The sequence below is a fragment of the Oculina patagonica genome, chromosome 11 (assembly GCF_052425735.1).
Source record: "Oculina patagonica isolate OP01 chromosome 11, crgOcupat, whole genome shotgun sequence".
Taxonomy (NCBI): Eukaryota; Metazoa; Cnidaria; class Anthozoa; order Scleractinia; family Oculinidae; genus Oculina; species Oculina patagonica.
In genome coordinates, this window is record NC_135768.1 from 18,786,163 (window position 1) to 18,804,107 (window position 17,945).

The 17,945-nt window shown below is 40.1% G+C and overlaps 1 protein-coding gene across 1 annotated transcript in view; it reads left to right on the plus strand.

The window, feature by feature from the left end:
* LOC144629726 (uncharacterized) overlaps positions 1–17,945 on the plus strand; it is a gene marked incomplete at its 5' end in the record, with an annotated part of 29,696 nt that overhangs the window by 10,352 nt on the left and 1,399 nt on the right. Inside the window, 29 exons of the mRNA XM_078487945.1 lie at positions 185–220; positions 473–580; positions 973–1,026; positions 1,617–1,661; positions 2,001–2,078; positions 2,628–2,690; positions 3,750–3,803; positions 3,882–3,917; positions 4,380–4,442; positions 4,871–4,924; positions 5,023–5,067; positions 5,610–5,717; positions 6,069–6,104; positions 7,570–7,704; positions 7,892–7,969; positions 8,043–8,078; positions 9,496–9,540; positions 9,664–9,687; positions 9,778–9,813; positions 10,764–11,006; positions 11,594–11,647; positions 11,746–11,781; positions 12,339–12,416; positions 13,035–13,187; positions 13,648–13,776; positions 14,246–14,311; positions 14,598–14,651; positions 15,081–15,275; positions 17,750–17,862. Coding sequence (XP_078344071.1) covers positions 185–220; positions 473–580; positions 973–1,026; positions 1,617–1,661; positions 2,001–2,078; positions 2,628–2,690; positions 3,750–3,803; positions 3,882–3,917; positions 4,380–4,442; positions 4,871–4,924; positions 5,023–5,067; positions 5,610–5,717; positions 6,069–6,104; positions 7,570–7,704; positions 7,892–7,969; positions 8,043–8,078; positions 9,496–9,540; positions 9,664–9,687; positions 9,778–9,813; positions 10,764–11,006; positions 11,594–11,647; positions 11,746–11,781; positions 12,339–12,416; positions 13,035–13,187; positions 13,648–13,776; positions 14,246–14,311; positions 14,598–14,651; positions 15,081–15,275; positions 17,750–17,862 — 2,255 coding nt within the window. The remainder of the gene's footprint in view (positions 1–184; positions 221–472; positions 581–972; positions 1,027–1,616; positions 1,662–2,000; positions 2,079–2,627; positions 2,691–3,749; positions 3,804–3,881; positions 3,918–4,379; positions 4,443–4,870; positions 4,925–5,022; positions 5,068–5,609; positions 5,718–6,068; positions 6,105–7,569; positions 7,705–7,891; positions 7,970–8,042; positions 8,079–9,495; positions 9,541–9,663; positions 9,688–9,777; positions 9,814–10,763; positions 11,007–11,593; positions 11,648–11,745; positions 11,782–12,338; positions 12,417–13,034; positions 13,188–13,647; positions 13,777–14,245; positions 14,312–14,597; positions 14,652–15,080; positions 15,276–17,749; positions 17,863–17,945) is intronic.

Genomic DNA, 17,945 nt, shown 5'->3' on the forward strand with positions numbered 1-17,945 from the left:
CAAAATACTGCAGTGTATGAATAAAATTTTCAGTTCGGTACAGTTCAGAAGTGATAAACATATGCAGCGATACTACACACTTAAATGTCTCAAAAGTTAAAGCAAATCGTAAAAGATAATTGCAATGACGCAACCCCCGGATCGAATCTAAGTTGGTTAAGCTAGTTATTGCTCCTCCCTATAGGGTGTCCCTGGAGAGGACGGTGCGAAAGGAGAAAAGGTAAGCCATGCTGTTTCAGTTGAAAACGACGAGGAAAGCCAAAAAGCCTTGACTACAGATGTAAAAACTAAAAGATAGTTGTATGTAGATACAATCTTTGGCAACGAGGGGCAGTGGGATTACCGTTAGAATAGTAGTTAGAATTAATGAAGCTCAATTACAAGACCTGCCATTTCCTAAAATTAAGTTTTTGCTGTTTCGTTGCTGATTTGTTGTATTCTTTAATTGATTTTTTATTTGTTACTTTGGTAGGGAGACCGTGGTGATAGCGTTAAGGGAGAACCGGGTGAGCCTGGGGAGACTGGTGCCCAGGGCCTCCCGGGACCTCCCGGTCCAACCGGTCCATCGAAAACTGAAAAGGTAACTACTGACACTTAGTGCAGTTAGTCATAAATTTCATCGAAAATAAACTTTCGAAATAAAGACGCTAATTTCAGTGAAAAAAGGCAAGATCAACATCAATATTAGCTTAGATGACAAAAAAGAAGAAATTTGCTCAGGTTTCGATTTTTTCATGTTTTTACGATGATCATTGTCGTGGGTTCGAATTTCACAAGTTTAAAGTTTTTCTTTCGCCTCGCGTTGTTTAGTTTCCTTACTTTGTGAAAAACGTAAGTTTTGATTAATTAGTTATTTTAGCAATTCTAAGGTCATAGAACGAGGAAGAAGAACCTGTCCATTTTGCCAAATACACCAAGACAGTGTCGGCACGGGGTAATACGGTATTTTATTGACCTTGATTGTTGTTACAGGGGGATAAAGGCGAACAAGGCGAGCAGGGTTTACAAGGAGAAAGCGGCCCGAAGGTAAATAAAATAATATAAAATAAAATGACTTATTTTCGCCTTTTGATTTAAACAATTATGTAAACTCAAAATAACATGCTGAGCTATAAATCTTGGTCGATCTTGCATAGACATATAAATAGACATAGACATAATTTATTTCACCAAGAAGAACTTAGGAGCCGTAGCTCGTTAAAACGCTCTCGTGAAATAACCTTGGAGCAGTTTGTTATTTTTTGCACTTCCATTTTTTTACGATATTTTTCGAGCCGCTTAATTGTTAAATCGCGTAACAACACCAACGACCGCAGTTAAGGTTTTCAAGATTGTGGTGGTCCTTGTCAAGCGATGGCGAGTAGCAAAGACCGGTGACAACAAGAGAGCAGGCTGTCACATCACTGTCACGCTAGCTACTGGCAAGGTACAATCAAGTGGCAAACTCTACCCAATACACAGGTCATCTTAAGTTAGCTTATAAATGTTATTCCGGTACATACCAAATCCCCACTGCTGCAAATATGATACAACATTAACAATGTTACTTTTGATAAGCTTGCAGTTTTCTGTATGTTTTCTGACTTTTTGACGGAGCTTTTTGTTTTCATTTGCAGGGGGACAAAGGCGAAGAGGGAGGCATCGGTTTTCCTGGGAAAAAGGTAAGTAACGGTAACTCGATCATTTTTCTGCAAAAAATAAAGATATCACTTCCCCTGATGTGTACTTAAGTTGTTTAACATGATAAGTGGCGAGATTTCAATGTATCATCTGCAAAAAAATATCGTTTGAAAATTATTCAGACAGGTTTGAAGTGAAGTCCATGTTAGAAGCGGAAAACGCCTCATTACAGATTACATTTTATTTCATGTTTTACAACCAATCAGAAAGCTGTAAATCCTTTGTATATTAATTGGTATCCTACGGGTTATACGCAACATAGTCATGTCGAGTAAGGCATTTACACTGTACCATTGTTTACCGTGAGTATTCGTCGTTAGGGCGCGCCAGGAAGACCAGGTCAGGTTGGGTTTCCTGGTGAGAAAGGTGAACCAGGTGCGCAAGGGCCTGTGGGTCAGGTTAGTGTCATCCTTAATATAATACATGATTTCCACTAAACCTTACCCTCGATATACTTTTCTACCGCTCCCACTTGTCCGATTTTCATTCCTCCCGTAAAAAAATTTAGGATAGCTATCTTGATCTTCTACCGAAAAATTGTATTTAAACATTTCTTGTCGCATTTCTTGAAGTGTTACCTTAACTTTGCAGTGCACTATAACTTCAATGCTGTACGTAAAAGAGGGTTATCTTCGTCAATTCTTGCCTCTTTTGAGTTAAAAAATTAAAAATATAAATGGCACATTTAGATCACGTCCTGATGTAGTTATTTCGAGTTTTACCATTGTGATGTGCTCTGACAGAAGAAGCGAGCGCTCTAACCTGTTTTATTCTACCATAGCGGTTTGTGGTCCTTGTCAACTGCGCGCTGATTATGAGCTATAAGGTTTTTGACATGCCTGCCGACGCAACACAGAAGGTGCTCTGGAAGGGAATCCCTTTTTTCCAACAGAATCAACTGAAGTATGATGATTTCCGTTGTACAATCTTTGTCTGTTGTATTGCAGGGAAACCCTGGGCCCGCTGGACCCGCAGGACAGAAAGGTGAAACGGGATCCCAAGGCGAAAAGGTATGAACAAAGATCATTGAGTTTTTTCGGAATAGAAAAACGTAATCTAATAATATGTTTACCACAGAAGTTTTATTTTTCAGGTTTGTGGCCTTTGAAAAGCGCTAACGATTTCAGCCCTTTTTTCGTGAAATAGCTAAGTTTGACTGACTGACTGACTGACTGACTGACTGACTGACTGACTGACTGACTGACTGACTGACTGACTGACTGACTGACTGACTGACTCAAGGAAAGAGCTTCTTAATTTACAAACACAATGAACATTATAATTTATTTAATTTTTACATTGACATTATGAATTTTATAAGAATCTAGTTTTTGTTATTTCTTAAATGTATTAGTAAATGTTAAAACCTTTGTTGTAAACGGACCAATACCTCCCTTTGGATAGCAAGGCGCAATAAAGATATACTATACTATACTAGACTAGACTAGACTAGACTAGACCAGACTAGACTGTACTGTACTGTACTGTACTATACTATACTATACTATACTATACTATACTATACTATACTATACTATACTATACTATACTACTATACTATACTATACTATACTATACTATACTATACTATACTATACTATACTATACTTTATACCATGCCATAGAAAATACAGCCAATCAGAATACAGGAAAGCCGTTGTATATTCGACGGTATTCAACCCAACCTTCCCATCGTGCGCTGCGATTGTATTCTCGACGAAATTTAGTAAGCGTTTTTTCTATGGCATGGTATAAAATAGTTACACAACACTTTCTCGTGGTATACTATGGAATATCCCACTTGTCACTTGTATTTTCTTGGTATACACACTCGCCTAAAGGCTCGTGTGTATACCGAGAAAATACAAGTGACTCGTGGGATATTCCATAGTATACCACTCGAAAGCGTTGCATAACTAGTATATACTATACTATACTATACTATACTATACTATACTGACTGACTGACTGACTGACTGACTGGACGCAAAAAAACAAACAAAAAAAACTGTTTTAGGTAGTTGAAATAAACAATTCCACCAGATTAATCTGTTTTAAATTATTCTTAGGGCAAACCCGGAACCACTGGATTTCCAGGGACAAAAGGAACAAAAGGCGCCAAGGTGTGTTCTTCCTGAATTTTCCTGAGCAAAAATTGTATTAATATGTCGAAACTAACAAATTCTTAAATACATCTTCAGGGTGATGACGGAATAAATGGAACCGATGGACAAAAGGTAAGGGAATTTTTTTTTCTCAAATCGCAAACTTAACATTTCTTCTACTTTTAGTTACTGAGCATGTGACGAAACTTAATGCTGTTTTTCTGGCCGTTCTTTGCGCCAATCCAATTTTTTCGCGTTGCTCCCAGCTAACCGAATGACTGAAACGAGCTACAAAACCCACATCAGTCCAATTCGATATAGACTGAGTGTTTTGTTTTTTCCAACAAGTAGGGGGGGGAGAGAGGAAGAGGAAGAGAAGAAGAAAAAAAAAGTCCGGTGTGCGTTAAGTAAAGTGCTATTTTCTTATACAGTTTCTAAGAATTATTGCTTAACATAAGAACTCGGATATTTTAGGTGATGTCCAATTCCGTGTAAAAGTTACCAGCAGTTCTGTCTTCATGGCGACCTTGTGTTTGTTTGTATCTTTGTGTATTTTCATTATGGCTTACTTGTTATGAAAAACCTGTTTTTCAGGGCGAGCCAGGAGAAGGTATCCCCGGACCACCTGGGCCCCCAGGCCCGCCGGGTATAATAACGGTACGTGAGACTATTTTTTCTTTGGCCAGCATTGATTAAATAACATTGATTTTTATCCGACAAAGATCACATATATCCTATTAACCACCCTTACTGGGTATATCGGTCGTGACATACGTACAAAATAGAACGAGAGTCGATATTCTCCTAGTGCCGTGACGGCTTCGAACAAGCTTGGTCAATAAGAGATATGTTTAACGACTTTGAGCTTAACCCAGCCCAATACTTAGAAGACATTAGACCGGCAATAAATTTTTGAAACTGACTTATTATAGTTATTGGTCCTTACAATTTTTTTTTGTCTTGTAATATCTTTAGGTGAAAAAGTTTCCACCATGGTTAAAATTTAGGCTTTAAGTTTTTCGACAAGAATCCTATCAGTTAACATGCGATTAAATCCTGCACACTTTTTCTCGTGCTTTCTCTAGGAAACTGGTGATCGCGGAGCATTAGGGCAAGTTAGTGCACAAAAAGGTGACAAGGTAAATATATTTATTTAAACTGAGAACAACGCAAAAACGACATTTAGTATTGTTTTATTTATAGCCATAACTGCATAGGTTATTCGTCTTCTTTTCAGGGTGATCCTGGTGACATTGGGTTTCCAGGAAAGAAAGGAGAAACGGTAAGCTTCTATTTTTTTTTGTTTTCAGAAACAACCACATCAAAAACCAATTGGTCTAGAGTACGATAGACCTTTTTCAACTCATCTCTGCATGGCCTACGAAAGTCCCTTCTATCTTTTGAGTCGGATGCCGTTTGAATCCTTTGTTTAGCAGACCTTATACGACAAGTGCACATAAGAAATAGTTTGTTTCTATGGCTAAACTAAAAAGTTAGACTTACATTTGTTCAAGTCAGTCAGCCGAAAAGTACCAAGTTACATTTCAGGGCATCGAGAAAAAAAGAGCCCATCATTTTGTAGCCACACAAGTACAGGGATACTTTGCGGTTTTTGGCTCAACAAAAACAGTAAAGACTTATATTTTTCCAAGTCAATCGCAAACGACGGCAAAGCCACATTTTAAAGCATCTTTAAATTTTGAGCCCTTTATATTGAAGTCGCACTAACTTTATCTGTATGATTTTTTTTTCTATATTTCCTAGCTTGTCAACTCTAAAAATGTATTGAAAAGCTTTTGATATTTATGCCCTTTTGCTGTACAGGGAGCCGCTGGACCACGAGGTACGAAAGGAGAGAAAGGAGACGAGGGAAAGACTGGGCCGAGTGGACAAGTAGGATTTCCAGGATTGAAAGGAGAACCCGGAACAAAGGTAGGTAACATTTAAGAAGTTTTTAAATCCATCGTTTTGCGATCGTAGGGGGTGGCGCGCTGGTCTCATGGTTAGCGCCCTGGACTGCGGATTGAGCGGACCGGGGCACTGTGTTGTGTTATGGAAAACAAACAAGACAAGACACTTTCCTGTCATAGTACCTCTATCCACCCAGGTGTATAAATAGGTACCCGCGAATTTAATGCTGGGGGGTAACCCACGAAAACCGGGATACGCTCCGGCCTGATAAGCTACTAGGCTCGAACGCAGACTTTACTATGCGAGCGTAACTCCACAACCGTTTTTTATCAGATTAACGATCATTAATGTTTGCTTTTATGTTCATCTTAGGGGGAACCTGGAGTCAATGGGACGGCTGGCCTTCAGGTAATTTATTGCAAAGGCAGGTCATGAAGCGATTTACACATGAATGCCAAAAGTAATAAGCGTTTGTAATTCTACGACGCTTAAGGCTGGTTCTCATATGATCGCCCCTATCGTTTCTATCGCCTCTGTCGCTTCAAAAAGTTTGCTTGCGATCGGGGCGATTATATGAGAACATTACAGAGACGATCGCTAATGTCTGCAACGATCGGGGCGATCACGATCGCTTCGATCGCCCGTGTTCTATCCGGGCGATCGGTCGCAGACCGCGGCGATCGCGAACGATTATATGAGAACTACCTTCACAGAGGGAGACGATCGAAGCGATCCAAACTGTCACATGGTGCATCAATATTACCAAGAACTGAGAACTACGTTTCCGTTTGGCCTCCCTATCACTCTTTCGCCGTAAAACGGCAATGACGAAAAGATAGGAGGCCACAAGGTTTGCTCTTGCATCGAAGGCTGCCATAAGCGATATCGGAGTTTTGAAAAAACACACGTGACTCGACCGGAATAAAATCGAATATTCATATGCGGAGACAAAGAAAGATCATGAATTATTACCTTGTTTGATCAACCCGACATTTTTCACTTTCATGAATATTGAATGTTATTCCGACGCACGCACGAGGTTTTTGTGACTTGTTTCATTATATGATGAGTTTGGCGCCAAAATAATTGTTTCGGGCTAAGGCTTTGACAGGGCACTTTGCATATACCGGACGATCGGGGCGATCATATGAGAATCCCCGATCGCTTCCAATCGCTTGGATCGCCTGCGAGCGTCTCAGTATTTGCCAACGATCGATGCGATAGAAACGATCGGGGCGATCATATGAGAACCAGCCTTTAGTGATTGGTTGAAAAACTCGCACCACTTTCTCAACCAATCAGAAGTACAACCAAAACCAATCATGACTCGCTCACGCACGTTTTCCCGCGCTTTGTGCCGGCTACATGTATTAGCTTCGAGTTTTGATTGCTTAACTGGATTGACTATGTCCTTTGTGGTTGGCCAGAGTGATTACTTTGGTTTTGGTCTTTGGAAACTCAATCGAAAATCGCTGTAAGTAGAAATGAAACGACTTTAATAAATGTTGTACAGTCAGGCGAGATTGGGAAGCATGGTGGCCTAATGGCTGATTAGTTAGGCAGGATTTTAATGTGTTGTTCTTGGGCAAGACACATTGCTCTCTTATAACCTCTATCCATGCGTAAAAATGGGTGCCAGCAAAATGTCAGACAAAACCTGGCAAAAGGCTGCGGACATCCCATCCACCTCATGCAAAATGTACGGAGACTGGAATAAAGTGCCTTCTCTAAGGAGATTTTACGTTTAATAGCAAGCTTCAAGGAATGAAGAGATATTATTTATTAAAGTTGTTGCTGTCTTTTTTTTTTTTAATTGTACCACAGTTACGTAGACAGGCATAACTTTGTGTCCTCTATGCTTATTCTTTTACAGGGCATTATGGGACCACCAGGCTCTCGCGGGGAAATTGGACCTCAGGGACCAGTTGGATTTCCCGGGCTAAAAGGTAGCTCGGGGCCTGCGGGTCCCCCCGGACCTCCCGGACCCCCGGGGTTTCCCGGAGAGAAGGTAACGGCGACTGTTAACTCTTTGATTCGTAGAGTGAATGTAAACTTATTTCATCCTGATTGGCTATTGGTCGGTTTGATTTTTCGGTTCAAATCTTAACAGTATCGAGCAGAGAATGACTTGGGCACGCGAAGGTATGCAACAACAACAATTTATTTATAGATTTCCGCTGTTTGATGTGTTTCAGGGCGACCCTGGTGAAGAAGCGGCCATTGGTTCAATAGAGGGGGTAAATGGCAACGGAAACAATTCGAATGGAGAGAAGGTTCGTTCGTTGCTTCGACTTCACAAAAAAACGTGTTTCATTTATTTGTTATTTATTATTTCGTTATTTGCAGGGCGACCAAGGAGAGATCGGTGAACCAGGCCCTAAGGTATGTTTTCTTTTTTTTTTCTTTCGCAGATCGTTGATAAACTAAGGCTCTATTTTAAGTTTTTCTCACACCACGCCAACTCTTTTGACAATCAAATGTAGTCTATGTATGCAAACCAGGGCTGTTACCAGACCTTTGTCTTAGCCGAGGCAAGATCTTGCTAGGGGGCTCTGGGGACATGCCCTCCAGAAAAGTTTGAAATCTAGAAGCTATGAATCTCTTTTAGAGACATTTTTCATGAGATATTTCTTGAGAAAAATCAATCTTGTTTAACTTCCCAACAAAGTATATTTTGTTTTTAAAATTTATACGAGGCAAGTGCCTCGTCTTGCCTCTTGCTAGTTACGGCCCTGCAAACGAAAATAAATAGTAGTTCCAATTCTGGACCCTAGAATTGGACTTTTCCAAGGAAAAAGTGAGTTTTGCGTTGTGTTTCCGAGACTGTTGCCTAAAAGGCAAACCAAATAAAACGCTATTCTGGTTATGAAAAGTAATCCTGTAAGGGCAACCGTTTGGTTTCGTCTGTTGTTTCACTGCTGCAGAAGCCAGGCAAGTCTTCAGTTGATTCTAAAATAATGAATTAATTGAAGTCACGTTTCCCATGTCCGTCACGATCAATGATCAGATGAATCCTCTAAAAACAGTAGCTCAGCTCTCATAAGCTTGTAATTCTACTGGTCTTCTAGTGTAGCAGTTGCTATTGCCACGTTTTTGGGTGCTAGGGGTTTTGGACGCTTGTTCTCTCAAAGGGTTGCGAGCCATTGATGCGGGACCTTACGCCAGCTGCTACCCGACCCAAACAGGTCGGTTTATCACGCGTGATATTCGCGCGTCTCGCGAGATGCTCCGCAGCCATTTTCTCTTTAAGCCCAAATATACGTGGTGTTACTATTATATAGTGGTCTAATATATTTTGGATATACGACTTACTTACCCTTAAACAAGAAGTTCCGGTATAAAAGGGGCCTGGCCTGGCCATTCTCACGCCCAGTTGTCAGTCAATCATCAAAGCGTAAACAACTGGCAAACAACCTGCGTATTTTCCACAACTGTTACTGATAAAATGTGTTTCATTTTCGCTAGGAATATTCTGTTAAACGTTAGGAAGTTATTTTTCATATTTTTGTCAATGATATATCTTCGTTTCATGAGATTTCAAAGCATGTTCAGCTTGAAGGATGCTCGGCACCACAACGTGCCACGAATGCAAAGAGTACAAATTTGCATTTCGCACCCGAGAAGTGTGAAATGTGGGAGGTGCCATCCCTTTTATGGCGGAACTTCTTGTTTAAGCCAAAGACCGCACGTATGAATTGTTTCAATTTTATTGTGAACAAGAAAAGGTGTTCTTTTGCAGTGTTCTGCAACACTTGAACCACGTATACTTATCGTACTGATTAACTATTCTTGTGATTAGGGAGAGAGGGGTGCAAACGGAACGTCGGGAATCAAGGGAGAAAAGGTGAGATGTGGTGTTCCTTAAAGGGACTATGTCACGGATTTAGCCAGATTATTGAACAAAAAACGAAGCTGTTTTCATTAGACGTCCTAGATTTTTAATAAACTTGCCATTCTTGTTTAACAGGGAGAGCAAGGATTTAGTGAGAAGGTGAGAATCGTTGTTGTTCTTTTTTAATTGTGGTGATGTGGTATGTTCACTATCTACCATGTAATGAACTATGACATTCACTTTACATAGGGACAAAAAGGAGATCGTGGGATAGCTGGAAGTAAGGTAAGATGATGATATATAAATTGAAACAAATTGAATAATTCCGTTAAATCCAATTCTGTTCCACAAAAGCTCGTTTAAATATCGATTCAACCCTGAAACACGCACTGAAAAAGGTTTCTGCCGAAACATGTTTGTGAAATAAGTGGACGCCTTGGAAGAGCACAGACGGTCGAATTAGATGACAAAATTGAGGTGAACTTCAAAAAAAGGAAATTGTGTCAGGCCAATTTGAAAAACATTTTTAGTCGGTCTATTTTGCAGAGAATTATCTTTGTTCATTGTCTGGAATATGAATTTTTAATTTTTGCCTTCAAGTGCGTATGAAGAAAATTATTCTGCCTATCGCAAAAATGTGTAGCCTCTGGGCTATTTTACAAGGTTCTAGGGTTGTGCCATTTATCCTTCTCAAACTAATTTATAATTCATCAAGTTACAGCAAGGCGCCCAAAAGTGTGACCACTTTTAATTTATTCACATTCTTTCGTGCAGATTTAATCCAATCAAAAGCCGTGGATAGCTTGCAGTTGACTTCTGATTGGATTAAATCTGCACGAAAGAATGTGAATAAATTAAAAGTGGTCACACTTTTGGGCGCCTTGCTGTAAAACAAAGAAAATCATAACCGTGAAGGAGGTTTGCATTCCCGGTCTTAATAAGCATAGATTTTTACGATTTTATTTCTCCGTTTACTCCATAGTTTTTGTTTCGACTGAGAAGATATATTAAACACACGAAACAGTGTTTCATCGGCTATCCAAACACCTGGAATTTCGTCAAAAAATACTCCGCTGCGCGTCGTATTTTCATCTTTCTTCTCGGTGTGTGGATTTCCCGATGCAACACTGTCTCTTGTGTTTGATATATTACATCAAAAATGGTGTTTAGATAAATATCAAAGAAACCACTTTGTAAGGAAAGACGTGTATCAGTAAATCATTGTTCCATTATAGGGAGAACAAGGAGAAACTGGTGAAAAAGGAGCCAAAGGCGAGCCCGGGGCGCAAGGTCCAAAGGGCGCTGAAGGCTCGGAAGGTCTTCAAGGATCCCCTGGGAAAACTGGTGAAACTGGAATCCCTGGAGATGATGGAATCCCAGGGGAAACGGGGCAGAAAGGCGAACAAGGGGAAATAGGACTGAAAGGAGAAGCTGGACAAGCTGGGAGAGATGGAGTGAATGGGACTAAAGGGAGTAAGGTAAGTTACATGAGAAAACAATGTTTAAACTTGTAACGTTGAGATTGTGAATTTGATCCAAGATGACAGTTTGGTTTCCTAGCTGTATAGATAGGGTATAAAGGCCACCGGTTAGTTTTGTTTCGTACTTCGCTTCTGTTTGCGAGTTTAAGTTGTATTCGTTATTGTGTTTGTTATTATGGGGTTTTCATGTCATTCACGCTGCAAAAAGAATAGCGAAGCGCGCGAGTGACGTCACTACTCCGACAAACAAACCGAAATTGAGGACGATTTTCCTAAAAAACTTTCTAAAGCAGCCGGTATTCCTTAAACACTTTCATAGAACGAGAACTTCGCCTAGATTCCTTTTATTTCCCTCAGAACAGAACTTTGAGCCTCGTGGCAGTTTTATTCATTTGCATTCTATTTCAAGACCTCGCGCGCTTCGCTATTGGGTGTCACGTTGTAATATGCGTCGAGTTGAAGATAACGTTGTATCTTGTCTCACCGTCATTGCATGTTGTAATCGATAACTGACAAGCTGTTTATTTTCATATTCTTTGTTGCAAAAGGAAGTGGTTTTTTTTAATGTTCTTGTTTTCATTTAGGGTGAACAAGGCGGCTTTGGTTTCCCTGGACTTAAAGGTCGACCAGGGAGAAAGGTAAAATATATTGTCTGAAACTTCCATTAGTAGTCACTTCCAACTGCCTGTTTTCTCGCGTTTCTTAACTGAACTGTTGTCTTTTTTATTGCTTATAGGGAGAAACTGGAGCGACGGGACCACAAGGACCAAAGGTAAAACGTTTACTATCATCGGTCAAGATGAGTTTCCTAAAAATCGTGATAAAACCATGTGGTAATAATTTTCAGCAAAAGAACGACATGTTTTTAAACAAACTTAAAAGTTTGTAAGACATGTTTCGATAAAAAACACGTTGTATGAGCAGTATGTTTACAAGTACGTTCAGTGTTTCACACTGTCATAATATTTCACACGGCTATTTAATGACTTTTATTTGAATGGTTAAACACTAGGGTTGTCTTCACAGACTTTAAAGACTTTGCACAGCATAACAAACAGTACCATTTGAAAGTACTGCTCGACAGCTTTCATTTGAATGGCCACGCGCTAAGTTTTTATTCACAGATTTAAAAGTTAGAACCACTTGTGCAGCATAATTAACAGTACCACATAAAAGTACTGCTCAATAGCTTTCATTTGAATGGTCACACACCAGGGTTTTATCCACAGACTTAAAAGTTAGAACCACCTTGTACAGCATAATGACAAGAGAGGATCTTGATAATGAACAGTACCATAGTGTTTTATTTTCAACTCTTTTATTTTTTAGGGCGAACCAGGTCAATCTATTGAAGGTCCCAGCGGACCGGAAGGGCCGCAGGGATTTCCAGGCGAACCTGGACCTCCGGTAGGTTTAAAAAAAAAAAAGAAAAAAAGAAAGAATTTCCTTTTCCCTAACTAGTGTGCTTAGTGAACGATGGATAGAACGGTCCTGGTTTGAGCATTGGCCGGTATCACTGTGTTGTGTTCTTGGACATGATGCTTTACTCTCACAGTACCTCTTTTCACCCAGGAGTATTACAGTGTGAACCAGAAAACCGTGAACACTTTCCTCTATCTTGCATATGTAAATTTCTGCAGAAAACCATCGAATGATAGCCCAAACTGCAAGAAATATTAACAAATGGACAGTGATGGAGCCAGCAGGTTATTTTTCGTTAATAATTTGTCAACTATTTCCTCTACTTCCTTTTTCAATGTTTAATGAAAGTGTTCACGGTAATGGGTACTGGTGAATTGCTGGGATAACCTGACAGAATGCTGGGGAGTAACCTGCGATGGACTAACATCTCATCCAGGCGGAGTAGCAATACTCCTAGCCGCTTCATGCTAGAGGATTTGGAGTTAAGAAAGAGCTTTACTGCCAACAAAACTTGTACGGATTCATGGCGCCGAAGTAGACCCTTTAACTCTCAAATTGCATTGAAACGTATGAGCATTATTCACGCTTTTTTCTCTTTCACAGGGACCACCCGGATCGACCGGACCTCCCGGTACCGCAGGGAAAGATAGCAACGTCTCTGGCCCCCCAGGACCACCCGGACCTCCCGGTCTCCCTGGGGGAAATGGTGAAATATCGCAAGGAGATGATCCAGGAATGAACCCGGTCATCCCTGGGGTAAGACCACATTTGCCCTACATCAAATTAAAGCAAAGAGGCCACTCGTAATAGTTGTGACGACAGATAATCTGAAAATACAAAGCAATTCTTGACGTAAATTTTAAAGCACTTTTTTGATAAAACCTTTTAATTGTAGGACAGCGGAAGAGAAAAATAAACTACCAAATACCCCAAAGAGAAGTCAAAGACAATTTTTTCGACGAGTGGGGGTGAATTTGTGTTTTGTGATATTATTATAGGTAACTTGCGTTTGGCCTTCGGTCATTGAGACAACTTTATGAATATACCCTTTTGTTGTATTTTAATTGGGCTAGATAAAATTGGTGCCATTTAAACGCTGCTCACCTTATTTAGGAGAACTACAGGACGCATTTTCTGCGTTCCTTTGTTCGTTTGTTTGCTGTAGCTTTTTTCTTTTCATATTGTGTGGTTTGACGTGGTTTATTCCTTTTTAAAGGTACTGATATTCGAAACACAACAAATTCTCATACGAGGAGTAGAGAAGGTGAAGCAAGGCACTCTGGCTTTCGTTATCTCGGATCAGCTTCTATACATAAGAGGTGCGAAAGGCTGGAGAGCTATAACGGTAAGACAAATGAGATAACTTATTATTGTAGGTGTTGCACCGCTACATCAAACCCCTAGAGCTCGAGAAGAGAACAGTTCGAGATGTCAGTTCTCTTCCTCTACCACTCCTTCCTTCTCCTTCTCCTCCTCTTAATCTCCCTCTTCCTCTCTTTCCCCCTCTGCTTCCTTCTCCGTGTCCTCCTTCTCCACCTTCTCCTAGTCTCCCTCATCCTCCCCTTCCTTCTCCTCCTGTTCCTCCTCTTCCTCTTTCTCCACCTCCCTCTCCTTTTCCTTCCCCTTTTCCTCTTCCTCCTTTTCTCCTCCTCACCCTTCTCCTTCCCGTTTCCTTTCTTTGCCACCTTCTTCCCTTTTTCTTCCCCTCCTCCTCCTCCTCCTCCTCCTCCTTCGCCATCTGATTTCATCATTCATGACCTCTATAAATTCTCTTTCAATATACAAGTAATGTAGTTCTCGTCTGTTATCCACAGCTTGGTCCTACTATCTTCGCTGCTCCAACAGAAGCTTCCAAAACGACGAAGCTGTCCTCTACGCAGGTATTTCTAGTTCGTAACAGACTTAGTTCCCACCCTGACCGATCACTGTTGTAATACCTTTACATTCTGTACGCTTGCGCATAGGACTGGAACGTGATAAGAGATTTCTGATCCTAACTACTATGTTCTTTTCTCGAGCATCTTAGCTCGAACTCTGTCTTTTGTCCCTTGGTAGATCAACGGATAAGGGTTCTGACTGTCTCCTGGAAACGTATAGATTTAAAACAATTTTTTCCGATAAGTGTATATAAAACTGTATTTACAGTTTACCCTGTCTTTCCTGCAGGCTCCTTCGGATATTAGTCTACCTCCTACTAACGTCAAGCTACGAGGCCAGTATGTAAGTATTCTAACAACTGTGACTTGAAGAATTTGACATGTTTTTATTTAGACATAGGTTGTCGACAAAGTTTCATGTGATTGCCTTTCCATCAAATGATTTGTATCAAAAAATAACTTAAGTTGCTTCTATGAATCTAAATGATACAACCATATTTTCATTACAAACAAATATGTCTCTATACCCAGTATGTCCTTCCGTACCTTTCCTTGTATTTGTCTTGTTATTGAAATGTTCCTTTTAAGTGGTTATTTTCATATTTTACTCAAATTGGTGGCCATTTTCGTACGTCTACATTTGACTCAAATCCGTTACACAGTTCCTTTAAATCTGCGTGTAACTTATACTTTCATTTTTCACACTTGTTTAGTTGGTATTTTCATGTTTGTATCTTTGCTTCTTTTTTATGGATTTTTTTCTATTTCACAGTTGCGCGTGGTGGCTCTCAATCAGCCGATGAGTGGTTGGATGGGTAGCACTAAAGGTATTGATGAGCAGTGTTGGCGGCAATCACGTGCAGCAAATCTGACTGGAAAATACCGAGGGTTCATCTCCAACAAGCTACAACATGTCTACTCAATCATTCATAAAGAGGACAGAACACTTCCTGTTGGAAACCTTCAGGTACTACCAATCTCGAGATTAGTTTTAAAATTCTCCCTCCTTAAAACTAAAATTATTTGATAAAAGTTGACACTGGCTTAGAATATGTGCAGGACGTTTCGGCTACTGCTGTAGCCTTCTTCAGCTATATGTAAATTTAAAACGGCGTCCCTGGTGTTATAGGAATAAAAACACCTCGCCAACATCTTGTCACCGCTTCAGAACAACAAATACACAGTTAAGAACAGTGTGTCTTTTGTGGAGAAGATTCGCACCTTGACAGTGAATCCTGACGAGATCTTTGTATCTTTCGACGTTGTATCTCTGTTTACCTGTATCCCGTCCAATCTAGCCGTGGAAGTCGTCAAAGAGAGACTCTATTCTGACTCTTCATTATCTGAAAGAACAAATTTATCCATAGAGAACATTAGCAAACTCTTAGAATTCGTTCTTGACAGTAACTTCTTCGTTTTTCAAGGAACAAACTACAAACAGATTTTTGACTGTCCTATGGGATCACCAGTCAGCGCCATTTTAGCCAATCTGGTCATGGAATACGTTGAGGATAAGGCCCTCTCATCGGCTCCACACCCACCTAAATGGTGGTTTAGATATGTCGACGACAGTCATGTGTGTCTGAAAAAAGAATTTGTTGATGAATTTCATTCGCACCTAAACTCGATTAACCAGCACATCAAATTCACCATCGAAGTGGAAACAGAAGGTTCAATCGCTTTCTTGGACACTAAGACAACGAGGCAAGTGGATGGTTCGATAGCCGTTTCTGTTTACAGAAAAGCCACTCATACCGACCGCTATCTAGACTTCAATTCACACCACCATACGCAACATAAACACTCTGTTGTACGCACTCTCCTGGATCTGGCTAAGAACATCCCATCCACTGAGGAGGAAGTGTCATCTGAATCTAAACGTGTATTGAAAGCGCTGGCAACGAATAATTATCCTATCAATTTTATTCGTAATGGTCGTCAATCTAATGCCGAACAAAAAAGTGGTGCCAACGTTGTTGAACAGCGAGGCTTGGTTGTTCTACCGTACGCCAAGGGTTTTTCTGAAAGAATCTCAAGAGTTCTCAAAGGTTTTAACGTGAAAGTGGCTCACAAGCCCATCCGTTCCATCGCCAATATTTTGAAAAAACCCAAAGATAAAATCAGCGAAGAGTCGTCGAAAGGTGTTGTATATAAAATCAAATGCAAAGACTGTGCGTGTGTTTACATTGGCCAGACCTCGCGCGCACTCAAAACACGCATCAAAGAACATGCTAAAGCGATAACAACAATGGACAGAAATTCCCTATTGGCCGAACACCATTTTCTCAACGATCATGAAATTGATCTGGAAAATGTTGACATTATCGACCGGTCTTCAGTGTGGAGACAAAGACTTTTCCTCGAAGCGTGGCACTCAGTCCGAGATGGAAACGCTATTAATGAACACGTAGCATTCCCGAACATTTATAAGAAACTTAACAATTTTTAATTGCATACCACTCCCTATTCTATCCTTTTTAGTCGCGTTTTTAGAATTCCACCCCCCTTTTTATTCTGTACATTCCTTATCACCTTTTTCTGCATTTTTTAGTTTTTTATTCCTATAACACCAGGGACGCCGTTTTAAATTTACATATTGCTGAAGAAGGCTACAGCAGTAGCCGAAACGTCCTGCACATATTCTAAGCCAGTGTCAACTTTTATCAAATAATTTTAATCTTATCATGCCTGGCTACAAACCAGATATTTTTATTCTCCCTCCTTGTTGCCGTATGTTTCTTATAATATCAGTTGTAAGAATTTAAAGGTGCATCAACATGGTATCCCTTGATGATCATTTTCTATGTTCTCATCACCTGTCTGCTTAACAATGTATTGATTGTAAGGAGAAATTACATTTTGATAAGGGTTACCTTATCAAAGCCTTGTCAGCCTATGCAAGGCCTTCCCTCCTTACTTAGGTTTTTTCTAAAAATAACGATAGAACTAAATTTGACTGTGAGCAAAATTCTTTCCTATCTCAGTTTCTTAACATTTACTGATATTTTACATGAAAGGGAACACTTGCAAATAATCTTTTCGGGTGATTAGCATTAGTCAAGTTTGGCCGGGTAAAGGTAACTGGTTTTTACTAGTGTTACTAATGTAATAGGCCATTTCCGAGTTGCCCTTTGCCTCTGTTTCAAAACGAGTCTATGTGCAAAACCATTCAAATGAAATTAAGTTTCACCTACAGGTCCATTTTGAAGCAAATCATTTTCTATCGTGGCTGGACCACGTGCCAATTTCACCGCGCGCATCTGCTTACGCGCGCAGAAATATATTACCGAGCAAGAACCAATCGGGGACACTACACGGGCATTCGCATCGGATCTCAGGCCGGCTTTTTCGAGCGGAGAAAAGTATAAGCGCAAATAAAATAGAATAATCATTTTTATGTAGCGTTTTGTGGTTAAAACAGTTTTTGCCTTTAATTTCCAGGGAGATCAACTGTTTCCCTCTTGGGACTCGATCTTCACATCACGATACGCATTTAATCCTGACATTCCTCTCTACTCATTCAATGGATCAAACGTTATAACAGATCCAGCTTGGTAAGTGGTAGAAATAAATTGTGACACTGTTTGTTTTGATTACCATATAAACTTCCATGTTTTTGTTGTTGTTGTTGCCAACT